This window comes from Silene latifolia, chromosome 3, assembly GCF_048544455.1.
Source record: "Silene latifolia isolate original U9 population chromosome 3, ASM4854445v1, whole genome shotgun sequence".
In the NCBI taxonomy this organism is placed as follows: domain Eukaryota; kingdom Viridiplantae; phylum Streptophyta; class Magnoliopsida; order Caryophyllales; family Caryophyllaceae; genus Silene; species Silene latifolia.
In genome coordinates this window covers 12,999,386-13,024,178 of record NC_133528.1, presented here as the reverse complement: position 1 = coordinate 13,024,178, position 24,793 = coordinate 12,999,386, and the positions used below count along the sequence as shown (strand labels likewise).

The following is a 24,793-nucleotide window of genomic DNA, read 5'->3' as shown; positions in this document are numbered from 1 at the left end:
TTGGGAAAGTAAGTCACTGCCTGAGCTGTTTAAAGGTCATTCTATTTGGGGAAGTCGTTTTACTGGTGTCAAGTCTATGTTACAAGTGTGAAGGTATGCATCTATATGCATTTATCAGAAACCATTACACTGTTAACTCTTGTTTCTCACAGAAATCCACTTGTTTACCCTCTACAACTCTCCATTCAAATTTCCAAACCAAATAACCCACAAAGTATTCCAAGTGATGTACACCAAATCCTAGTCCTGGACATATCCTTCTCCCTATCCTGACAGCCATCATCTTTATTTTCCGACTTCCTTTTATATCAACATCCCTCCCTTTTATATCATTCAAATTTCGAACAAGGACCGTCTGCGCTGATATCAAGTTTGACCCATATGTAATCACAATATATGAAATTATTACTTATACAAAATGAAAAATTCATATACAGTGATCACCTTAAAACTTTTAACTGATCTGTATAATATAAATATATATAATACACAATCTAATACAATAATAATCCATAAAAATACTACTATCTAGTTATATCAACAAAATCAAGGTTTGAGTTAATAATTGCGACGCCTAAGATTATATTTTCTCGAAACACTAGTGACAATGGAGTTTTGAGACGGTGGATCATCGTGAGCAGCTGGAAGAAGGTATTCAGGGTCTTCATTGATGCTCATATCTTCTGACAACTCAGTGTCCAACCATGAAGGCCAGTCTACTTCACTGTCTATGCTCTCTTCGTCGGAACAATAATACTCTTTTTTCCATTGCTGCATATTGTTCACTTTATCAATCAAACTTGCTAGCATTTTATGGTTTAGTGCTTCATAATCCCTGCAAATACATCCAACAATTTTATAATGTCAGATATCAATTCATGTTATCGCTTTTGATCCTATAACAATGTTTAATTTGTGCATACCTGTATGTGATAAAAGAGTATAACAGTTGAAGAACAACATAAGTGCAAAGAAGCGACTTCACTATCGATCTGACCCGAGTTTTCTGTTCAACTTCAGTACTTGTCAACTGCAGAATCCCACACTCTATTGCAAATGCAATGCACAAACCTGCAATTATTATTAACCTATAACTGTTAAAACAGAATATTCATCAGAATATCTGAATAAGGCCAGCTAGGATAAGACGGCATAAATCATACTTATATAAAGCCTGCATCTTACTGAGTAGGTCTGCTTTGTGCTTGTAAACATGAACATAGCAAATATTAGGAGGGAGTATACGATGAACGCTTTGATAAGCCTCGACTCCAGCAACATCGCTTTGTGTAATGCAAACAGTTTATCTATTGCACTGAACATGCTTGCTTGTTTCGACTCAAAAGCTTCCTGAGCTTCCAACATTGATTTTGAATTAGTAGCCAACTGATCATGAGCCTGTAACAGCTGTTCTTGCTGCTCCCTGAGCTCTTTATGTTTCTCGTGCGCAAATCCTACTATCTGCTGAAGCGTAACCCTAATAGTACAGTGAACAAAACATCAGCAATACAAAGATGCACAACACAGTCTAAGAACAAACACGAATTCTCATGTGAGACGGTCCCATACATCCTAAAATAATTACCTGCTCTCCTGAAGGGCTTCAGACTGAAAACTAGTGAGAGATTGAAGACCGTCAAGTGCCTGAGATTGGGTTGTAAGAAGTTGTCGTTGATTCTCCACAGTAACCCCCGTCATTCCTGCAATTTCATCAGCTTTGCCTTGAAGATTATGCATCTTTGAAGCTAACGCTTGGCCGTATTTATTAACCTCTTTCTGTACATCAGCGGCCTTTAACTGCAACACCATTATGTTTTCCTTCAAGTTATAATACGATTCTTCGACTTTTGCCAAGTTTTCCTCCATTTTCAACCTCAATAACCCCTGTCCTTGAACCAAATCAACCTGAGAAGTTGCAATACCATGGGCTTGCTCTTTAAGCTCCTTGGATTGATCCAAAACAATGCCCATATCCCCTACCATGTTCTTCAAATTTTCCCCCACTTTTCGGGTTTCTGCATCAATTGATGTTATTGATTCTTGTATTTGATTTGAGTTGTGAATGAGATTATCAGATTTTAGTTCAATGGATTCTAGTTTTTCTTCTGTCGACAATGCTGAGTCTTTTAAATCGTTCACCAAATTTTCAACTTGAACCTTGAAAGCCTTTGATCTGCAGGAAACATTCCATTTTAATAAACAGTATTGAATTTAACAGAGACGTAAGCTCCGCATTAAGAAAATTTTTACAGCAGAGATGCACTTACTGTAACTGATGACAGATAGAATTGGTAGTGAGGTAGAATTCCAGGTAAGTCCGATGTTCATCATCTTTTAATTTACGGAGACAATTGACCATTTTACTATTCGAATCACATTTAGGAAAAGAATCCCTTCCTGAGTCCCTTTGAAAACAATCACTCAGAAGCCAAGCAAGTCTACTTCTCTTTTCCTCTGCAGCAAAAATCTCTGAGCATGACGAAAATAAATTCTGATACGCGTTAAACCAGCATGGATTCGATCCTCCCAATTTCCTCCTCGCATTTTCAATTAACTCAACAGCATTTGGATCGTTCATGCCATCTACTGAAAACTCGGCAACCAAACCATTTGAACCCCAATCGGCCTTATTATTAGCACCAGAAGGCGGTGGGGTGGATTGTCTCGAGGAAGAGAACCAACCACCCCATGACCGGACGTCTGATGGAAATGCTAGAAATGTGAGTACAAATAGAACAAAGACGCGATTTCCCATGTTTGAATTCGTGGCACAAGTTCAAATTTTCTGATCTCTTAAATGAACCTGCATTTGCAAAAAGGCCAAATGTAATCATAAGTTTCCATTAGAATGCTTTAATGCTAAATAAATGAATATATAATCTTGCCATGGAAATGTATCATACTCTTTTCACTTAATTCGATTAATGTCGTCTTAAACAAGAATTTATATTAGATTAAAGTCATGCCATATAAATTCTAATAAAAAAATTGATGTTTAATTCTTTCGAAAATTCAGAAAATAAAGATTTATCGAGTCATCAAACACAATAATAGAATACGAAAAATTATAGTATACTCTAGTATACAAATACACCCATGCGTTCTAATCCACATATAAGTATAAAACCTTTCGACCTATGTATTAAATTAATTAAAAGTATAAATCATACAGAATTTTCATATAAAGTCGAGTACTCTAACATCAACCCCATAATAATCGACATGATTAAACCTAAATTAAACGAGTGATATCAAACATTCATAAGTATTTGAATTGGTTTGAGAGAAATTAAACCGTTTTAGATTATACTAGTACATGTTACTCAATACACTACCTTATGGCATGTACCGTGGTTGAACGACAAAGAAGACGAGAAATAATTAAGGTTGTAAAAATAAAGGGTAAAAAAAAGTTGTAAAAGTGTTTGGGAATTAGCCGGGATTTTTCAATAGGCGCGAAGGAGAAACGAGGAGACATGAAGGTCGTTACTTATATACGATGAATCGTTTGCTTGCACCCCAAGTTCATACTTTCGTTTTTCTGTGATAATTTTATATACTATGTACTTTTTGACCAACTTTGTGATAATTTTATTAAAAGAAAAAAAAAAAGGTATAACATGCGTACTATATACGTTTAATTCTAAGTGATTCTAAGGAAAGTTATTATTAAACTCTCGTATGCTTTTTCTAATTAAAACTAGTATTGGTGTCCAGTTTTCCCCGGACTGCCTATATTTAGCATAAAATTTATTTTCAATTAAATAAAACTACTTTAAAGTTGCATAACTCATAAATTTATCATTAATATATTTTTCTTTCTTTGACATATCTTAAAATTGAGATGAAATAAATCATGAGACAAATTCACTATCTCGCTATTAATATTTTACTTAAATCGATTGGTTAGCTAATTATTCATATATACCTTCTTTTATTGTTAATACTAGTTTGAATGCCCGTGCGTTGCAACGAGATAATTAACTTATTTATAATGCAAAAAAAAAATGTTATAAGGGTTTAATGTTTACATTCTATGTCTAATGATTTGTTTACATATTATTAAATATCTCTTTCAAAAAAAATCCAAGATTAATATATACGTGGGTTATTTATAATCATATAATCACCCCACCTTATACTAATCTTTCGATGTAGCACAATTCTACTATTTATAAGTAATATATTCACCAAACTTAGATTATTTTTCTAATATAATGTGGGACAATTCTACTATTTATAAGTAGTATATCATCAAACCTGCATTGTTTTTCAGTGTGGGACAAATAACATACTCAGAATTACATCATCTTTTTTGCACTTAGTTCGACATTCAACCAGATCCCGAATACCAAATACGGACAATTGCTACTCATTATATCTAATAGTTATATTTAAATTTAATAATATGATTAAGAACTCTCCATTAATATTTGTCGTTGTTTTTCTTCATTTTTTTTATCATAGTCGAGATACGTAAATTTTCCGTGGTCCCCCTTAATTTTGTTAGATTTTCCATGTTACCCATACTTTTAAAAATCTGCCAATGGTATCCTTGAGGTTCCATTTTTTTGTCCATGGTACCTCTTAATGTAAAGGATGTTAAATGGACGCTAAGTTTGATGGCGTGACAATAAAATAACAATTAAAAAATAATACCCCTTTATTGTTTTATCGGTACCGATAAAACTCTCTTTTAAATGAAAATTTAATTAACTATATCATTATAATATTGGAAATTTCTCATGGTAACCTTGAACTTTGATAGATTACACATAGTACTCCTAATTTTAAGTTTCTACAAATGGTATCCCTGTGTTCACCTTTTTCTTTCCCAGAATATCATTTGACAATTTCCGTCATAACGTCATTACTCCTATAATTTTTGACGCCTTTTTCTTTTGTTATCTATTACACAAACACTTCATCATCTAATTCTTAAATCCATATTTTATTTAATAAACTAACATTTAATACCTAAATAACAAAACACAAATAGCATGGCATGCTCAATTACTCATCTAGTTACTCATAGGAGTAACGGCGTTATGAAAAATGTGAACACAAGGGTATTATGTACAAATCTAAATTTAGGAGTATTATGTGTAATCTAACAAAATTCGAGGGTATCATGAAAAATTTCCGTTATAATATTGACCATTTTATCAATCTTTCTCACACCTAAAAAAAGGTTACAACTTTAAAAATTTAACATTTAATTCAAGATTATGTTTAAAGTCTCTTATATAATAAGTATATACTTTGAGAGATTCAATATATTTGGGGTGATAGCTAAGTTCTAAGGATAAATCCTATTTATAATCATGTGATCACCCTACCTTGTGATAATCTTATGATGTGGGACAATTCAACTATTTGTACATAGTGTATATTTATCACATCTACATTATTTTTCAATGTGAGACGAATAACATATTTAAAAGTACACCATATTTTTTGAACCTAATTCGACATCCAACCCGATTTAATAATAAGAAAATACTATATTCTATAAATATTCATACGTTTGTTTTTATTTTTTTTATCATAATTAAAATATTTGCAAATAATATGAACCTATACTCTAATGATAGAATTTTTTTGTAATACCCTGACTTTTGATAAATTATTATAAGCCGACCATGTTATGTCGCGGAATAATATAATATTACAATATAATAAATAACAAACTATAATCACAAGACGTTAAATTTATGTTACTCAGTGTCGGGATAATACGGAAGTATTCTCGTAAGTTTACGTTTCACATAAGATAATTAAATATAGGATTGCGGGTATTGGTTAAACGCAAATAAGAAACCGATCGGACCCAAAATAATTAAGGGGACCGTGTTTTTGGGAGTGTAAAGCATGCTTGATTATTTTTATCAAACCTAGACTACCCATACTCCAACTCCACGCCTACACCAACTTCCACACAACCCATACTCCCTTGCTCCTCCTTTTTCTTATTAAACCCGACAACCCTTCCCATTTTCGTCCATGAACACACCCCATCTGCGAAAAACAAGAGAGAGAGAGTGAGCTTGGGATGTTGGCGGCGCTGCAAGGATGAGCCGGGGACCATTGTCGACGGTCGGGGTGGCCATGGTGGTCTGTGTGGTGGCGGAATAAGGTAAGCATTCAACTCGGTTCCTCTTTTTTTAGTATTGATGTCGGGTTTTTGTGGTTGTTCCGTGTACTATAGAGTACTTGTTAGTGGCGGTTGACGTGGTAGGGGTAATGGGTAGTTAGGGTCGATGGTATTGGCGGTGGTTAGGGTGGTTTTGGGCGGTGTAAATGGTGGCAAGAGGCGTTGTTGACAGGATAGACATACGGGTTACATTTGAGGTTTGCGGGTGGGTTTTTAGAGAGAGTAGGCGTGAGGTGGTGCCACCGTCGACTAGGGGGAGGTCGACAGGGTGGTGATGGGTTGTCGGTGTTCGTGGGATGACGGAGTGCAAGGTCGTGGTGGTTGGCAGGGGTAAGGTTATTAGTTGCGGTGGTGGTCAGGAAGGGAAATAGGTCGTTTGGTGAGGCTCGGTGTTGAACCGGCCAGTTTGACCACCCCCGGTTCGACTCGCCGGCGGTAGTCGACCAGGATGGTGGTGTCTGTTGGTGGTGGGGACGATGTGGGGAACAGGTGCGGTGGTTGTCGTGGTGGTTCTGGTGGCGGCTAAGGGTATGGGCGAGAGTGAAGTATGGGTCGTGTTAATGCGTGAGTGGTTTTTAGTTTCGATGCGGGTTTTCATAGTTTAAAATTAGTAATTGGCCGTATGCTTAATTAATTAATTTATTTATGTTCCGAGTTATTTAATTAATGAAAGACGGGTTTTGAGACGGGATTGTTTAAGTTGTTTAAGGAATTGATTCGGGTATTTATAAATCATATAATTCATTTAATTATCATATTAGTTATCTAATTTAATTCCCGAGCCGGTTAAATAATTCAAGTCGGATTTTTGAGTCGGGTTTGTTAAAAGAGAAAAGTTACTATACCGGGAAGGTTTCCATTTTAAGAAATTATACTTTAATAACTTCTATTTTGGGAAGTTGAGTCAAATACTAATCGGGTTATTCTAATTATCAGTCGGGCATAAGTTGGTGTCGGGATTATATTTCGGGAAGACTTCTAATTGAGAGATCTCCATATTTAGTAGTTAGTAATTATAAATATTATAATTGTTTTAGGTGGCGGATTCGTGAAGGATCGATAATCAATTCATTGCTTTATTTCTGGACTGCTTAATTGGATTGCTGGCACTTGAGGTAGGGGAAATACACTTGTCCTAATATCGTTGTTGTTGAATTGTGTTGGTTGGATTCGTGGTTGATTTACGTTATCATTTATATTCGGAAAGGTGATTGACTGAATTGATCATATTGAGTATGATAGTACAATATCGGATAATCGGCATGATTTTATGATTCATCATTTAAATGATTTATATAACGTGTTGCATCAATTTCTTTGAGCATTCATATGCATTGGAGTTGGAGGATGTTGTGTGACATGGTGTGGAGATTATTCAGGGTCTGTGATACGGTGTGGAGATTATTCAGGGTCTTGTGATACGGTATGGAGATTATTCAGGGTCTTGTGATATGGTGTGGAGATTATTCAGGGTCTTGTGATATGGTGCGGAGGTTATTCAGGGTCTTGTGATATGGTGTGGAGATTATTCAGGGTCTTGTGATATGGTGTGGAGATTATTCAGGGTCTTGTGATATGGTGCGGAGGTTATTCAGGGTCTTGTGATATGGTGTGGAGATTATTCAGGGTCTTGTGATATGGAGCGGAGATTATTCGGTGGTCCGTGATATGGAGAGGTGGAGTATGTGACGAATCGGAAATAAAGTTATGCATTTTGTTGTCGTACTTATTTTGTTGTCCCTACTCAACCTCGTGGTTGACCCCGTGTATTCGTGAACACCTGTGATGATCCGTTTTATGGGGAGCAGACTTGACAGGTTTAAGAGATAGGACGGGAGCTTGATGGGCGTGAGACATTGGATCGGACGACTTACTTAGTGGCTAGATCATCATATAGAAGACTTTCACTTTTATTTATGACAGTTCTTGTAATCGAGTTGAAAAGAGGTTTGTAATAATTAAGTTAAAATATTACATAAATTGCCTTGGAGTTTAATTTGTTATTCACTACCTCGAAACCGAGATGGTAACATCCGTTTATTAGAGAATGTCTTGACGAGGACTTCTTTTATAAACCGGGGTGTTACAAAGTGGTATCGAGCGAACGATCCTCGTGGCCTAAACCAATGAGCCCAATGAACATAGGAAGAGTCTAAATAAAATGAACACCGGGATAGAACTGTTAGGAGCACACTGAGGTAAGGTTTGAGTTAGGGGCCCCCTCACACCGAACCAAAGGTGGCCCTCTCGGTTTGACTCGGAAAACCCTGAGGGTATATGAGAGAAAAGGGTAGAAAAGTTGCATAAGGTTGAACCTGAGGTTCCTATATCGTTGCCTAAGTATTGATTGATGCATTGATGATTGCATAATCGAGTTGATATATACTTTGAAACCCATATATTCTAACCATTCCGCAGGACAACGCTACGGTAAGTATTTTGTATGAATGATGACGTGATCATATAATGTTGGGAAATGAGAAATAAATTTTCGAGTTCAGGTTAATAATCAATGAAGTGTTGTGCTAGTCGTGAGCATGAAAATAATTGCGAGTCTATGATAACTACCTAGGGGGATGTGAATGATGTGCTGATAGTACTAATGTGACTAAGTAATATGCGGTTATGTGATCCCAAGCCATGCTAGTATAATAATGTGATAGTAATAAGAAACGCTATTGAATTGCCTGTTTTTGGTCATAGCAATCGTAATGTAGGTGTAAAGAGTAGATCGAGATGCGAAAGGATTTTACGGGATAGATGTTTACGAAAGCACAATGTGAGGTTTAAGTTGGGATGGGTTAGTATCGATAGTATGGTTGTAAGAGTTGGAACATATAAAATGAATTGACTTAGTGGTGAAACATGTTTTGGTTGATGTTACTCCTTAATTGACCTTACTACCATTTATTTGCTGTTGATTGTCTATCGAAGAAAATGTTATGAGAGGTAGCCTCGTGAGTTAGTGTTCATTTGACGTTGGTTTCATACTTATATGATATACGGATTAGGAGAAATAAATATTTTAGTAAGATGTGGTTAGGAAGTTCTATGCAGTGACGCTTGACCAACGATTTTGTGAAAATCTTCATTTAAATGGTATTAATAATTTTCGCATAATTTCAACTCCATCGATCGTAAAATTCACATGTGTTCAAATTGATAAGCCACGAAAAATCTTGATGTCTCAATATTAAATAATAAGTTTTGCAAACTGACCCAAGTTTTGGATCAATAGCTGTCACATGTTTGGTTGGACCAACTGAGTTGTAAAATTCTTTAAAATGGTATTCTTGTGCTTTGAACCTAATTCTTGTCCCTTGATTTTAACTCTCCGTGTTTTGTAAAAGTAATATGAATCAAGCTTTAATCGAACGGTTATTTATTAGTGATCTTTGAAGGTTACAACGTGAATCATGATTTGTAAAATGTGTGTTCTAGGTTGAGTCTTCATACAGTGTTTGATTAATTCACGAGCTTTAATAATATGAATTTATAATGTACTTATATGATGATAAGTACCAGGCATGTTCAGTAGTTACGTATCTCAACCAGTGATAAAATTGAAGTTTAGTTGATAACATTATTGGCGTGATGGTATAAGTAAAATTGAATAAATTAATTTGATTCGTAATCGGGGGTGAAATATTTTGAACGAGTCCAGTTGTTACATGTTATATATATGTGTTTGGCATGTTGTAGTATCTCTGGTGTGTTCATCATAATTGCATAGTGGTCGAATATATAAATATAAACTACAGTGTCATATCGTAGTAAAGTCAATGGCGTTAAAAGTCAATTTGATCGTTCTAATATACTCGCATGAATATTTACAATAATTTTGTTTAAAAGTTACACATGGGTGGTAGTAATGATTGTGTCTAAATGAGCACGCGTGTAGGGTGTCATCTGAGTTTAAAGACTTTCATGTGAGTCGGTGTGCCTAAAGTATGTTTATTACTTACATTGCATTAATCTATTTCAGTGGAACTACACCCATAACATGATAATAAACAGTGTTGTTAATTCTTAGTGGATATGTTCATCACTATATCGTCATAAAATACTAAAGGGATTCTTGCATTTGTAGGAGCATGATATAAAGGAAATTGTTTGATATAATACGACGATTGGTATATCTAGATTCTCGAGTCATCACTATCAATTATATTCTGATAAGGATTGTTTATGATGACTATGTTGGCAATATTATAATGGGATAACCCTTTTATGATTCACATGATACACATTGGTTTAAATGATAGTTGTTATAGTTACGTTTAATTGAGTCGTGAATGTAATCGGGTAAAGAAGTGCAACTAAAACCACGATGTTGAGATAATAGTCGCTCATTAGTAAAGATAGGATTGAAATGAATAAGATGAACCTGTAAATTATGATATATGAGTCGGCACCTAAGCTTGTTTTGTTGGAAGGAATTGAATTAAGTTTATCTGATTTTGAGTCTTGTACCAAGTTGTAATGAATTTGATGGACAGCTCTGTTATAGGAATTATGTTAATAAATTTATTCATCGTCCAGTATGGAAGTAAAAGTTTTTGAAAATGAAGATAAATTCTGTCGTGTGAGTATAAATTCGGAAAGAGATTTCCAGTCAGTGTCTGGTTGTATGTGTCCATGATAGTTGCTAGCCTGAGAAATGAAACTAAAACGGAGTCACAAGTAGTGGGTTAATTTAGTCATACTGTTGTTCATGTAGCGAATTGGTGGGTTGTGGGAAGTTACGAATGTCCAAACAGGAAATGTAACGTGATGATTTAAGTGAGTTGTGTATCAACATGGTACGTTGATATTAGCATGACAGGTAACGAATATTGGTAAAATTGGGGTAGTAAAATACATTTAATCTTTTATGTCATGGTGTTGTGTGCAGTTTAAATACACGTAATATCAAGAACGAAATTTTATGAATGATAGTCTTGCATGTTAACCTTCCAATATCGCTGTTTAATCGTTTGTTTGACTCAACCAATAAGTTGTAAAATTTGCCAAGAAATGTGCTTTCGTCATTCATGAGTAAATACCAAACCCAATTGTTATGAGGATTGAAAATAATTCTGGGATGATAAGTACTGCGAAGCTGGTTGTCTTCATTTTACTGAGGATTATGTGTCGTGACCTAAATCTATACCATTAAGTAAAGAAAAGTCAGATTGAACCTATTAAGTTATAATTCACATAAATCGATTTATCAAATGTTGACCTTAATTCTTTTCTTATGTGATTAATCCCCTATGTTTCTAAAGTATGAGATTGCAACGATTGGTAAAATGGATAATTACTAATGATTTTACTTGTAACGGTAGCTTCCTTTACTACGAGTTTGAATATTGGTTGTCCTTGGTAAGGATTAGCTAACTTGAGCGTGAGTGGTGAACCTTTTGTCCTCTTTCAGTTGTTAGCGGTAGTTTGAGAACTTTGGTTATAATAATGAAGGTTACGAGGACGTAACCATGTTTTTAGTTGGGTAGGATTGTAAAATCTTAATGCTTGAATTGCACCTGTTGTAGATTGTAGTTTTGATCAAGTTGACGTTTCGTTGTGAGGTTGCCTATGCAAATAAGTCCTATATGTGTTGTTCCTACATCTGATAGTTGGTTGTTGTGTAAAAGGAGGGTGTGATTAAACTACTGGTATTGAGTTATGAGTTGTGGGGCCTTTGCGCCGAGTTATGTTTACGGTCCAAAGCGACCATGGTTAATGAGTTTATGTTGAGTTTGAGATCGAATTTAGATGGAAGATGACGGTGTTCTCGAGATGATTATTTAGTTGATTATACATTTGTGTTCTCGATTAGTTATTAGTTAGAGTTACTTCGGTTAAGTAAAGATTTGAGTTAAACTTCGGGACGAAGTTTATTTTTAGGAGGGCGGAATGTAACATTCCGTGTTGTCATGTTTTGTTGGTATGTCAAAAGTATGTGTTAACCGTGTTAGAAATGCGTGACGTCCGTAGGTGCGATATACAATACCCTTTTGAGGTTTGGGTACGGGAGCGAACTTCGGGACGAAGTTCATTTTAAGGGGGGAAGACTGTAATACCCTGACTTTTGATAAATTATTATAAGCCGACCATGTTATGTCGCGGAATAATATAATATTACAATATAATAAATAACAAACTATAATCACAAGACGTTAAATTTATGTTACTCAGTGTCGGGATAATACGGAAGTATTCTCGTAAGTTTACGTTTCACATAAGATAATTAAATATAGGATTGCGGGTATTGGTTAAACGCAAATAAGAAACCGATCGGACCCAAAATAATTAAGGGGACCGTGTTTTTGGGAGTGTAAAGCATGCTTGATTATTTTTATCAAACCTAGACTACCCATACTCCAACTCCACGCCTACACCAACTTCCACACAACCCATACTCCCTTGCTCCTCCTTTTTCTTATTAAACCCGACAACCCTTCCCATTTTCGTCCATGAACACACCCCATCTGCGCAAAACAAGAGAGAGAGAGTGAGCTTGGGATGTTGGCGGCGCTGCAAGGATGAGCCAGGGGACCATTGTCGACGGTCGGGGTGGCCATGGTGGTCTGTGTGGTGGCGGAATAAGGTAAGCATTCAACTCGGTTCCTCTTTTTTTAGTATTGATGTCGGGTTTTTGTGGTTGTTCCGTGTACTATAGGAGTACTGTTAGTGGCGGTTGACGTGGTAGGGGTAATGGGTAGTTAGGGTCGATGGTATTGGCGGTGGTTAGGGTGGTTTTGGGCGGTGTAAATGGTGGCAAGAGGCGTTGTTGACGAGGGATAGACATACGGGTTACATTTGAGGTTTGCGGGTGGGTTTTTAGAGAGGTAGGCTGTGAGGTGGTGCCACCGTCGACTAGGGGAGGTCGACGGGGTGGTGATGGGTTGTCGGTGTTCGTGGGATGACGGAGTGCAAGGTCGTGGTGGTTGGCGGGGGTAAGGTTATTAGTTGCGGTGGTGGTCGGGGAAGGGAAATAGGTCGTTTGGTGAGGCTCGGTGTTGAACCGGCCGGTTTGACCACCCTGGTTCGACTCGCCGGCGGTGAGTCGACCACTGGATGGTGGTGTCTGTTGGTGGTGGGGACGATGTGGGGAACAAAGTGCGGTGGTTGTCGTGGTGGTTACGGTGGCGGCTAAGGGTATGGGCGAGAGTGAAGTATGGGTCGTGTTAATGCGTGAGTGGTTTTTAGTTTCGATGCGGGTTTTCATAGTTTAAAATTAGTAATTGGCCGTATGCTTAATTAATTAATTTATTTATGTTCCGAGTTATTTAATTAATGAAAGACGGGTTTTGAGACGGGATTGTTTAAGTTGTTTAAGGAATTGATTCGGGTATTTATAAATCATATAATTCATTTAATTATCATATTAGTTATCTAATTTAATTCCCGAGCCGGTTAAATAATTCAAGTCGGATTTTTGAGTCGGGTTTGTTAAAAGAGAAAAGTTACTATACCGGGAAGGTTTCCATTTTAAGAAATTATACTTTAATAACTTCTATTTTGGGAAGTTGAGTCAAATACTAATCGGGTTATTCTAATTATCAGTCGGGCATAAGTTGGTGTCGGGATTATATTTCGGGAAGACTTCTAATTGAGAGATCTCCATATTTAGTAGTTAGTAATTATAAATATTATAATTGTTTTAGGTGGCGGATTCGTGAAGGATCGATAATCAATTCATTGCTTTATTTCTGGACTGCTTAATTGGATTGCTGGCACTTGAGGTAGGGGAAATACACTTGTCCTAATATCGTTGTTGTTGAATTGTGTTGGTTGGATTCGTGGTTGATTTACGTTATCATTTATATTCGGAAAGGTGATTGACTGAATTGATCATATTGAGTATGATAGTACAATATCGGATAACTGGCATGATTTTATGATTCATCATTTAAATGATTTATATAACGTGTTGCATCAATTTCTTTGAGCATTCATATGCATTGGAGTTGGAGGATGTTGTGTGACATGGTGTGGAGATTATTCAGGGTCTGTGATACGGTGTGGAGATTATTCAGGGTCTTGTGATACGGTATGGAGATTATTCAGGGTCTTGTGATATGGTGTGGAGATTATTCAGGGTCTTGTGATATGGTGCGGAGGTTATTCAGGGTCTTGTGATATGGTGTGGAGATTATTCAGGGTCTTGTGATATGGTGTGGAGATTATTCAGGGTCTTGTGATATGGTGCGGAGGTTATTCAGGGTCTTGTGATATGGTGTGGAGATTATTCAGGGTCTTGTGATATGGAGCGGAGATTATTCAGGGTCTGTGATATGGAGAGGTGGAGTATGTGACGAATCGGAAATAAAGTTATGCATTTTGTTGTCGTACTTATTTTGTTGTCCCTACTCAACCTCGTGGTTGACCCTGTGTATTCGTGAACACCTGTGATGATCCGTTTTATGGGGAGCAGACTTGACAGGTTTAAGAGATAGGACGGGAGCTTGATGGGCGTGAGACATTGGATCGATTTACTTAGTGGCTAGATCATCATATAGAAGACTTTCACTTTTATTTATGACAGTTCTTGTAATCGAGTTGAAAAGAGGTTTGTAATAATTAAGTTAAAATATTACATAAATTGCCTTGGAGTTTAATTTGTTATTCACTACCTCGGGAAACCGAGATGGTAACAGTCCGTTTTATTAGAGAATGTCTTGACGAGGACTTCTTTTATAAACCGGGGTGTTACATTTTTTAACACAATTCTAATTATATTATTTAAACGGAGTATTTACCACACCTAGAAAATATAATGATATAAACTTTTAAGAGCTCTCCAAGACAATACTTAAGAGACTTAAAAGATTTTGGGTTGATGCCTAAGTTCCAAATATGTCTCATATTTATAATTATAGAATCACTCACCTTATACTAATCTTTCGATGTGGGACAATTCTACTATTCATATGTAATATGTTAACCCCACCTACTTATTTTCCAATGTGGGACAAAACATACTAAAAAGTACACAATTTTACATATTAAGAACTACACCATCTTTAATATGTCCAAATATATGAAATTTATACTCTACTGACAGGGGCGGATCTAGGGGGGCCCGGGTGGGCAAGTGCCCACCATGAAATTTTGGAAATAAATTTTTATTAGTCTCTTAAATAAGCACCAAGCTACATTAGAACAGTTGGTAGAGGGTGTGTATGTGTGTTTGTTTGGTACCGGGATCGATTCCTATTGCTTCAGGTTTACTTAACTAATTTTTTTGTTATTGGGCTTAGCCCTTTCACAGCTATTATTATTTCAGCCAAAAACAATTAGCATAGGATTTGAACTCTAGACCTAGAGATGAATTAACAACTACATAACCATTGAACTACTTAAGCTTATTGCCTATATAAGGACTAAAATATAATATATCTTATAACTAGTGATGTTATCGTCAATTACTACGATGTAAATTTAATGAAATCTATTGCATTTCGGAGAAAAATAAATCAACATAAAACATTATTTACTAGAAAAAATATTGATCGTACCAATTAATTCGCCATTTTTTTTATACTTTCTACAACATTAGGAGAACAAAATTTTCAAAATAATAAAATGTTTTACGATAAAAATAATGTACTAAATTTTTTTTCGGTGCCCCCCTTAGACGAAATTTCTGCGTCCGCCCCTGTCTACTGATAGCATTTTTTTACCACAAAGCTAATTATATTATTTTCATAATTTTTTTAACGATATTTTTTTGACAAATGAAATGTAAAAGTTTGATATAAAAATTGGAAATATCACTTGAATATGATTTAGGAAATATACATATTATAATAATTAAAAGATTCTCCACTTTATTTTTTACATCAAAAATTATACTTTCCTAAATTTATTTTTGATGATGTGGACGCTCTCAAATCGCTCGAAAAAACTCTCTTTTATATAGATACTAGATTTAATGCCCGTGTGATGCACGGGCCTATTGGTAATGTTCTATCTTGTATAATGTATAACGTAGTATCAGGAAAATCAAACCATCATTCTTTTAGTACCCAATCTCCACTGCCATTGTATCAAACGCAGTTGCCTTTGGACTAAGGATGGCAAAGCAGATGGGGATTAGGTCGATCGTCCTTAAATCTTACTCGCCAATGCTATCTCGAGAATGTGGTTAACTAATAAAGAGAGATTCTTATGTTAGGAACTTCTATTTTGCCTTATTCTTTTAGGTTGAGAGAAGTCGAACTGAACTAAATGTAATTGAGTTGAGCTGAAATGAACTGAACGGAGTTGAAGTAATTGTTAATTTGAGAAGTGTTGAGCTGAGCTGAACTGAACTGAATGGAGCTGAGTTGAGCTGAGCTGAGCTGAACCGAATGAAACTGAAGTAAGAGTTAATTTGATAAGAGTTTAGGTGAATGGAGTTGAGCTGAACTGAACGGAGTGGAGTGGAGCTGAACTGAATGAAGTTGAAATAAGAGTTAATTTGAGAAGAGTTCAGCTGAATTGAATGAAACTGAACTGAACGGAGCTGAGCTGAACTGGATAAAACTGACTAAAAGTTAATAAAACGTAGAGTAAATTATCAAAAACTCCCTTTTATATACAACTTTTTAAAAATTACTCCCTTTAATAATTTTTTTTAAAACTTACTACCTTTAAAGAGGAGAAAGTTAGAATTTGATACCAAAACTCATCTCAGGGAAATCAATAAGGAATATTCGGGCCATTTTGATTTTTTGCCTCCAAATGTGTTTTTTTCTGACGAAAATACCCCTCTCCCTATGTTTTTTATATCCATTGTTCATTCACATTGTCCCTGCTAGTTTGTCTTCCTCTCTATCTCATCGATTATCCACCAAAATCAAACTCGTCTCAAAAAAATTACCCCATATCTGATTGTGTGTTCATGTGAAGAACACAAAAAATCAAGAGATCCCACCTTAATTATTGTCTAAGCACCGTTGTACATAGCAACAAATAACTCTTACTGAGTAGAAATAAAAACCCAGAAAAATTTCACAGATCGAAGGTCTATTCAACAAGGAAACGAAAAGTTCATTATTGTTTTAAGCTCCGTGACTTTGTTGTCATTAAAGCTAAAATGTGCAAAAATTCTTCTACAGTATAACCCCATATTTGTTGCCATTTACTCATAAAAAAATGGCCATCTACTATATTTTAAGTTCATGGTAAAAATCCACTGGAAAATCTTTGTAAGTGAAAATAAGCTTTATGAGAAAGGGAAACGGAAGAGGTAGCTTCATGAATAAAATTCATAGAATCACAGAATGAGAATGAATCTCAAATTTTGATGTTTCTGGGATGAGCCGAGACCTACTATTGTGTCCACAAGTTTCTGCAAAAGTCACTTGCAATTAGTCCAAAGCATGAAAGGAGATCAGAACGAGCGAGGAAGGCGGGTCGTCGTCATTGTCTCCTGTTACCTACGGGTTGGTGTCTGACCATCTTAATCAGCCGTTGGAATCAATAAGAAATATTCCCGCCATTTTGAATTTTTGCCTCCAAAATGTGTTTTTTTTTTTTTCTGACGGAAATTAACCTCTTAAAATTTCCAATGAAATAGAATGAAATAGGGGCAATTAACAGTAACTTAAGGAAAAATCAAGGTAAAAAAATTACAAACTTGCTTAATGCTCCAGAGGATGAATTAAAGTTGACGGTGATTAGATGAGACTAGATTATCCATAAGATTTTGATTAACAAGATTAATGAAAGGGTAAGAAGGGGAAATAATAACTGAGGGGCAAATTGGACCATTCACATCATATTTCACCGAAAAAGGCATTTGCTATCAAATTTTAAAATTTGTCTATTTAAAGGTAGTAAGTTTTAAAAAAAAATTATAAAAGGGAGTAATTTTTAAAAAGTTGTATATAAAAGGGAGTTTTTGATAATTTAGTCTAAAACGTACTCAAAGTTATATAAAATCTAAAATATCCAAATTAATTATTTTATTAGTTTTAGCCTATGTTTTGCGAGGCATTTGAGCTAGCTTATTTAACCAAATTATTTTATTTGACCAAAATTTAGCTACCTTGTGTTTTTGCAAATGTTTGATAAGTAGTTTATTTAACCAAATAAGATACCTGAAATAGACTCCTATCTAAGATAATATTTGAGAAATAAGATACTTGGTCCTATTTTTTCACCCCTTCAATATACTATTTTTAATTTTTAATTATATAAAAGAAAAATAATCTTTAGCTCAGCTTGAGAATGATTTACTTATATAATAATATAATAGAAAATTTATTGGCTTTACATTATGATGTCCGTGAAGATTATTGAACCCATTTGTTAAGAATTGTTACCTTAAAAATGAAATTAATTAATTATCACACAACGTGTGAGATAACTGTTGTTGTTATTAATAACATGCTTTTTTTTTATGTCATACCTAGCTCAATTACAATTACAATGATTATTACGCACTAAAATTTATTCTCATCGTCTGAAAAAACACATATGTTGAACCTGCGTCGTCAATCACCATGTTTATTATTACTCTATTTTAAGGTTGGAGTTCATATGTGAAATAGGAAATTAAATTTTGAGTATTAAGTGTATACCAATTCCTGTGTATATATATGTGGAATTCAACTCTAAAGAACGTTCCACCTTATTAAGGCATATTAGATAGTTCATCCATATCAAGTCAACTATGAAAATTAGGTAGGGAAGGGGGGTTGTTGTCAAGTGTTCGTCATCTCAAGTTCTAATGGTAAATGGTGACCCATTCTATATGTATAGCTAGCTATACAAACAATTCTATGATTTACGGAACTCGACCGTATATAATCCGGCACAAAAAAGAGTAAGATGGCGGTCTGTATATTTATAGCTATACAAACAATTCTATTATTCACCGAACTGGACTATATATAATTTGGCACAATAAAAAGGAAGAGATAGTATTTGTGCAACGCAAGGCAGAGCAAAGTCGGGTCCTAGTTATCACGCAAAATAGCAAGAGCTATCTGTGTGATGATTTAAATTGAATGAATTGAATACCTATTGCAAATTGAAAACCAACGTCATCAATCTTAAGGTAATAGTTGAAGCCCAACTATTTTAATTATTCCTACTAATTATTACTTCATCGTATTCTTGTGGCCTGACACAAACAAAAATTAAGTGCTTCTCATTAACAATACAACGTAAAATATAGTATTAGATATGTAATACAGCAGTTGATGAACGAATTAAGCAGGTCTGAATGTCTGATAAATCATCAAAGCTGTTGTATACTATTATTGATTACGGATTCAGCACGTCTGATAAATCAACAGTTGTAAACTCACATTTGTTTAGATTTTTATCATATCAACATAACAAAAGAAATTCATTAGTATTTTTATTATATTAATTCATGCAACTATCATGATGGTGTTTACAGGAAAACAATAGTAATCAAACTTTTTCTCCATTCCTGGAAAAAACACAACCCAATACAAAAATTAATATTGTAATATAGATTAAATCATATCATCATTATATATATAAAAGAATCTTGTAAAACCGCTGACGTGGCGCAACCATATTTAAGAAAAGTACTCTACAAAGCCTCTCCTTTATTCTCATAATTTCAGTTTTTCTCAGCCAATCAAAACTAACACCATTGCCATGTCAACTTAATTATTTAGTAGAAAATTAAAGGATAAAATAGTCTAGAACATTTTCATCCCAATACCCAAGTTAAATGCTACCGAGTACACGGAGTAGAGTCTTCCAGAAAAAGCTTCACAGTTCACAAAAAAACTCTCCAACTTCTACCTACCCTCCTACCATCACTATCTCAGACTGATCAATTCTCTCAAGAGAAAATTTCAATAATTCTCCCAAACCATCCACCATAATCATCCTTCCTTTCTGTCAACAATAGTAATAATAATTAACAATTTTAATTATTAAATAATTAATTAAGAATAATAATAATAATAATAATAATAATAATAATAATAATAATGGTGATGCTGTACAAAAGGGAAGAGAAAAGGTTAACAAATGGCGTCTGAAAAAATGCAGGCAACGCCATTATCCTCGATCGTAGAAGCATTCGAGGAACTTGCGGAAATAATAGAATATGGTAAAGAAGAACTTGGTTTGAAGACTTTTTGTGATGCTTGTGCTTTGGTTTCTGTTCTTTTTAATTAATTCTTTAGGCATTGCTTTTAAATTTGTTGAGATGGAGTATTGTGCCAAGGTAATTATTTTTTTAAAAAAATTGTTTTTTATTTTGTATGATCTATGTATTGTTTTGATGTTTTTGAATTTGGAATTGTTACGATGATTCATGTTAGTCGATCCCTGATTGGTTTTCGACAAGGTTTAACATATTTACTCGCATTATTAAATTTCAGGCAATGGTGGATTTGTGATTTGGGATGAGAGAATATTTACTCGGATTTCACTACACTTATGGTTAGCCTTCTTGAATTAATCATGTTTGTAAAAGTAAAGATATGTATTCAAGATACTATTTTATTGCTTTAAACAGAGAAGAAAGTATGTATACGGAATTTCGTCATTTACCCTTTAGATAGATCCCTTAATAATTTCGTCTTTGAAATTACTTCCTCCATTCAACTCCACTCTACCTATTTCACTTTTGTACACTATTCACAATTGTGTATTTAATTTCGATTTTCTCTCGATACGTAAGTGGCAATATATTCATGTAGGATCTTGTTTGATTCGTCTTTACGAGTACATTAAAAATATCTAACTTTTATAATTCTTGCAAATACGTAGCTAATGATATTTAGCGCGTAAAACACGCGTTGGCAAACGTGAAAAAAGAAAGTGGTAGAGTGGAGTTGAATGGAGGAAGTATGTTTTATGGCAGTTCCGGTGTATTATATTTTGCATTTTCTAGGTATACGGAATTTTCTCTTCTGAACTACTACTCTTTGTGATTGTTAGTTTTATTATACTGCCCTATTGCTATCGTGTGAATGTCATTTATGTTTTTCAAAAGTTTAAGTGCTAAACCAATGGTGTGAATGTTATGGATCGAATCTTCGTTTGGTAGTTAACAGGCCTTCAAAGTATGAGTATACTTTAAGAGTTCTTATTGATTGGTGGCAGCAGAAATGGAAATAAGACAAGTTTCAACTTGCTGATCGCTAAATAGAATACGGCCAAGTTCACAAATGTTGTAATGGGTCATTTTTTGTCAATTGTTTTCGGAAATAAGGTTCTAAATTCACTTCAACAAATTTAAGACATATGAGTAGTTGGTTGTATTAATAGTTTTTTTAGTTTCTTAAAGATTTCGCTTGATTCAGTACTGTATATTGGTTTCATTTTGTTTGGTTATTTCTTATTCTTAAGCTACTGTATGGATTAGTCTCATAATTGTCTTAAGACCATCTCATTTCTGTTTATGTATTTATTTGTTATTGTAATCACTACATTTGTGGCGCAGATTAATGATGATATTGAATTCGGATGAGAAGTAATATGGTGGTTAAGGAGCCATCAACACTGACCAATATCTTCAAAAGAAGTATTCGAAATAGGTTTGTATTTTCTCAGCTTCGAAAGTATTTTGATTTGAGCTCTTTATTTTCCAACATCTTTATGTCAAGCTCTCCAATTTTTCGTTCGTACTCATCCCTGTACAGCTACGCCACTGCTTAGGTTTGTATTAATTTGTATTGTAATAGGCTCGAGTGCCATTCCCTTGACATAAAACAAAATTCTGTTGAGTAAACTTAAAATTGCAAAATGATCTCATTTGAAGTGGTGGAGAGTAGTGCTAAAAAAACAGCATTGTCTAGCATTGTAAACTTTCTATGAGGTTTTCAGTTTGTGCAGACTAAGAAAAATAGTAATGTGACATTAACATCTTAAATTCATCACACTCTAGGCCTACAAATTAGTGCGGATATTTAGAATAGATGGTTCCAAACGGGTCAACTTTGATTCTGTACCGCAGTTTAGAGACTCTGGCAACTCTGCTCGAAGCAAGCCATTGTGTATATAATTGTCTTACGGCATCGTGTACATAAATGGCTGCCTGTTCATTTATACCTTGGAATTTTTCCTTATGCAATCTCATAGTATTATTTCTTACACTATCGTACTATCCACTAATGTTGTATCTAAATTTTTGGTTCTGCTGACAGGCGCAATGTTGCAGTTTTTTCTAAAGCTTATAGGAATATTGATGACGATTGACAAGAGAGTTTGTTAAATTATCCAATTAGAAGTCATATACGAGTACTAATGTTTTTATTTTTCTTATCAATCTATAACACTCATTCTAATAATCTCATTCTAAATGTTAAGGAGTAACACGAAGCAAGGTTTGGAGCTATCATGTTTGTACCTCAGGGTAGCACGATCGATGGTACAACAAGATAAAATTTGACGAGTCGTACTAATGTATTTGAAAGATAGAAAAGAAATACGGGGTACTCTATAAAGTAATAGTAACGCCAACTAATGTCCGAAATAACAATAGTAACATTTATGTTACAAATTTAGTACCTAAATTTATTTTCCAAAAATTAAAAACAATCCCGTTATTTTATTAATTTACATATCTTAAAGTTCTCAAATTTGAATGTTATAATTTCTGTATATATATTTTAATATATATACTTTTATGCCTTTATTTCTTTTTTATTTTTAAAAAGTAAACATGTTCAATAAATAAAATTGGTTATATAATTATTTGAACTACGCCTCTGGATAATATTGTTTTTTACTACTTTTTTTAAGATTAAATTCATTATCTCTTTAATTTTATCCAACTCGAAACCGATCCCCAACCCGACCCGTTATGGACTCGATTAAATTTATAACCCGATTATTATTAAGCTCAATATTGATCAATTTGAAAGCGAATTATGGTTACTCCTATTAACATTATCATATGTTATCTTATTAATTAATTTACATATCTTAAAGTTATGAAATTTGAATGTTATAATTTCCATTTATATATTTTAATATATATAATGATATTATATATTTTTTTGTTTTTAAAAAAGTACACATGTTCAATATATGGAATTGGTTATATAATAACTAAGTTTTATAGTCATCTTTAGAAAAAAAAATGTACACAACCCCGTGATTTTTCACGGGTGTTACACTAGTAACTCTCTAATGCAGTAACCAAATCGCTGACATGACATCTTAATCTACTAGCACAGTCCTATGTGGCAATTAATGAGAAGCCTTTAAAATACACAAGTCAGAATTTTTAAAAAAGTAAATAAACTACCCAGTATAATAATAATAATAATAATAATAATAATAATAATAATAATAATAATAATAATAATAATAATAATAATAATAATAATAAAATAATCCCTAACAATAAATTGCTAAATTAAATGGAAGGAAAATATGGAATGTGTTATGTGTATGGAATATTTCATTTTCCATATTCCATCACTATATATACATCAAAAAATATTGTAATTATCTTTACAAATTATCTTCTTCAATTTACATATCCTTAAAATAATTTACATGATATGTGAAATTTGCCCCCTAAGATATAGCACAATCGGTTATGTATACACCTTACAAGAATCACAATAAAAATCACATGTAACCCCAAATATCTCCACCGTTCACAATTCACAAATACCGATAACAAATCTAAGAATTCCAATATGGTTTTCAGTTGCACTCTCATCGCCATTAGTGTTCAACATTACCATGCAAATGACTGGAGAGATGACGGTCCGTCAAGGGAGTGACGATAACGTTTTTGTCGGGGATTTCAGGGGTTAAGAGGTTGTAAGGGGCATGGTTTGATGATGCTTATTATTGCTCTTCCTTTGTTCTATTTGTGATTATGAAATGTTTGGTTTGATCTGTGAACATTTGCAATCGTAAAATCATTAGTGTGTGAGTAATGGGCTTGTGATGATGAACTCGGAGAAAAATGTGCAACCTTTTTTTAGTGTAATTACAAGCCTTGATTTTGCGTTTTCTACCTATCACTATCCTAAGCAAGTAATGAGTTTTTTTTCTGTGTTTCGTTATTCTCGTGTTCTTCACATTTGGGTTGTCTTGAATTATTTTCTTATGTTTTTTTAATAATTAGTTTACTATCTTACGATGTTATGTATTTTCTTACATATTTTACGGGTATCATAAATTATACTGTAAGACGATTTTACACGGTCAGACTGGCGTAAATGAGTTGCCGTTTACTAAAATTGGATCGTCTCACACTCTCACCATGATCAAATTTTTTAATTATTTTTTAATTAAATGAGTCTTCTAACCATCCGTCTTACACAAATTTTATTGTACGACTATTTTACATGTTTTAAATACGCACTAATTTTATTATAAGTCTTGATCATACTAATGAACACAATATATTCGAAATTAATTACTCTGTAAAACAATATATCTTTGCTATTATTAACATGTACTACTAAAAGGAAATAACAGGAATACAAAACCAAATATTAAAACCTATTAATTATTGCTACCAAAAAAATGAAATAAAAGAATAACATAAGAGGGAATTCTGAAACCAAAGCTTAAGGAGCGAGCATATGTGGTTTTGGCCGATCAATCATCATAACACCATTATCAGTTGTAGTCGTACTGCAAAACAAATGATCAATCAAGCAAAACGTTAATAAGAGGGGGGAAATTATTGGAAAAGTTAAG

General features: G+C 34.1%; 1 protein-coding gene and 1 long non-coding RNA gene across 2 annotated transcripts; one reads left to right on the top strand and one right to left on the bottom strand.

The window, feature by feature from the left end:
- Positions 1-372: 372 nt before the first annotated feature.
- On the bottom strand, positions 373-2,954 carry LOC141645927 (protein GAMETE EXPRESSED 1-like). Its single transcript, XM_074454079.1, has 5 exons — positions 2,268-2,954; positions 1,586-2,173; positions 1,164-1,477; positions 924-1,071; positions 373-835 (listed from the first exon to the last, which is right to left on the bottom strand). Exons 1-5 carry the CDS (start codon positions 2,753-2,755, stop codon positions 559-561), a joined length of 1,815 nt encoding a protein of 604 aa, XP_074310180.1. The 5' UTR covers positions 2,756-2,954; the 3' UTR covers positions 373-558.
- Positions 2,955-19,677: 16,723 nt separating this feature from the next.
- LOC141645926 (uncharacterized) lies at positions 19,678-22,686 on the top strand. Its single transcript, XR_012545226.1, has 4 exons — positions 19,678-20,342; positions 20,500-20,560; positions 21,567-21,660; positions 22,270-22,686. It is a non-coding gene; the product is annotated as an uncharacterized LOC141645926 (long non-coding RNA).
- Positions 22,687-24,793: the final 2,107 nt, after the last annotated feature.

What these genes read in the sequence shown, in the direction of transcription:
- LOC141645927 (XM_074454079.1), bottom strand. Translation starts at nt 2,755, where the DNA reads ATGGGAAATCGCGTCTTTGTTCTATTTGTACTCACATTTCTAGCATTT. An exon ending in AAGATGCAGGCTTTATATAA is followed by an intron (nt 1,072 to 1,163) that starts GTATGATTTATG and finishes TAATAATTGCAG; the next exon opens with GTTTGTGCATTGCATTTGCA. An exon ending in TACTCTTTTATCACATACAG is followed by an intron (nt 836 to 923) that starts GTATGCACAAAT and finishes ATGTATTTGCAG; the next exon opens with GGATTATGAAGCACTAAACC.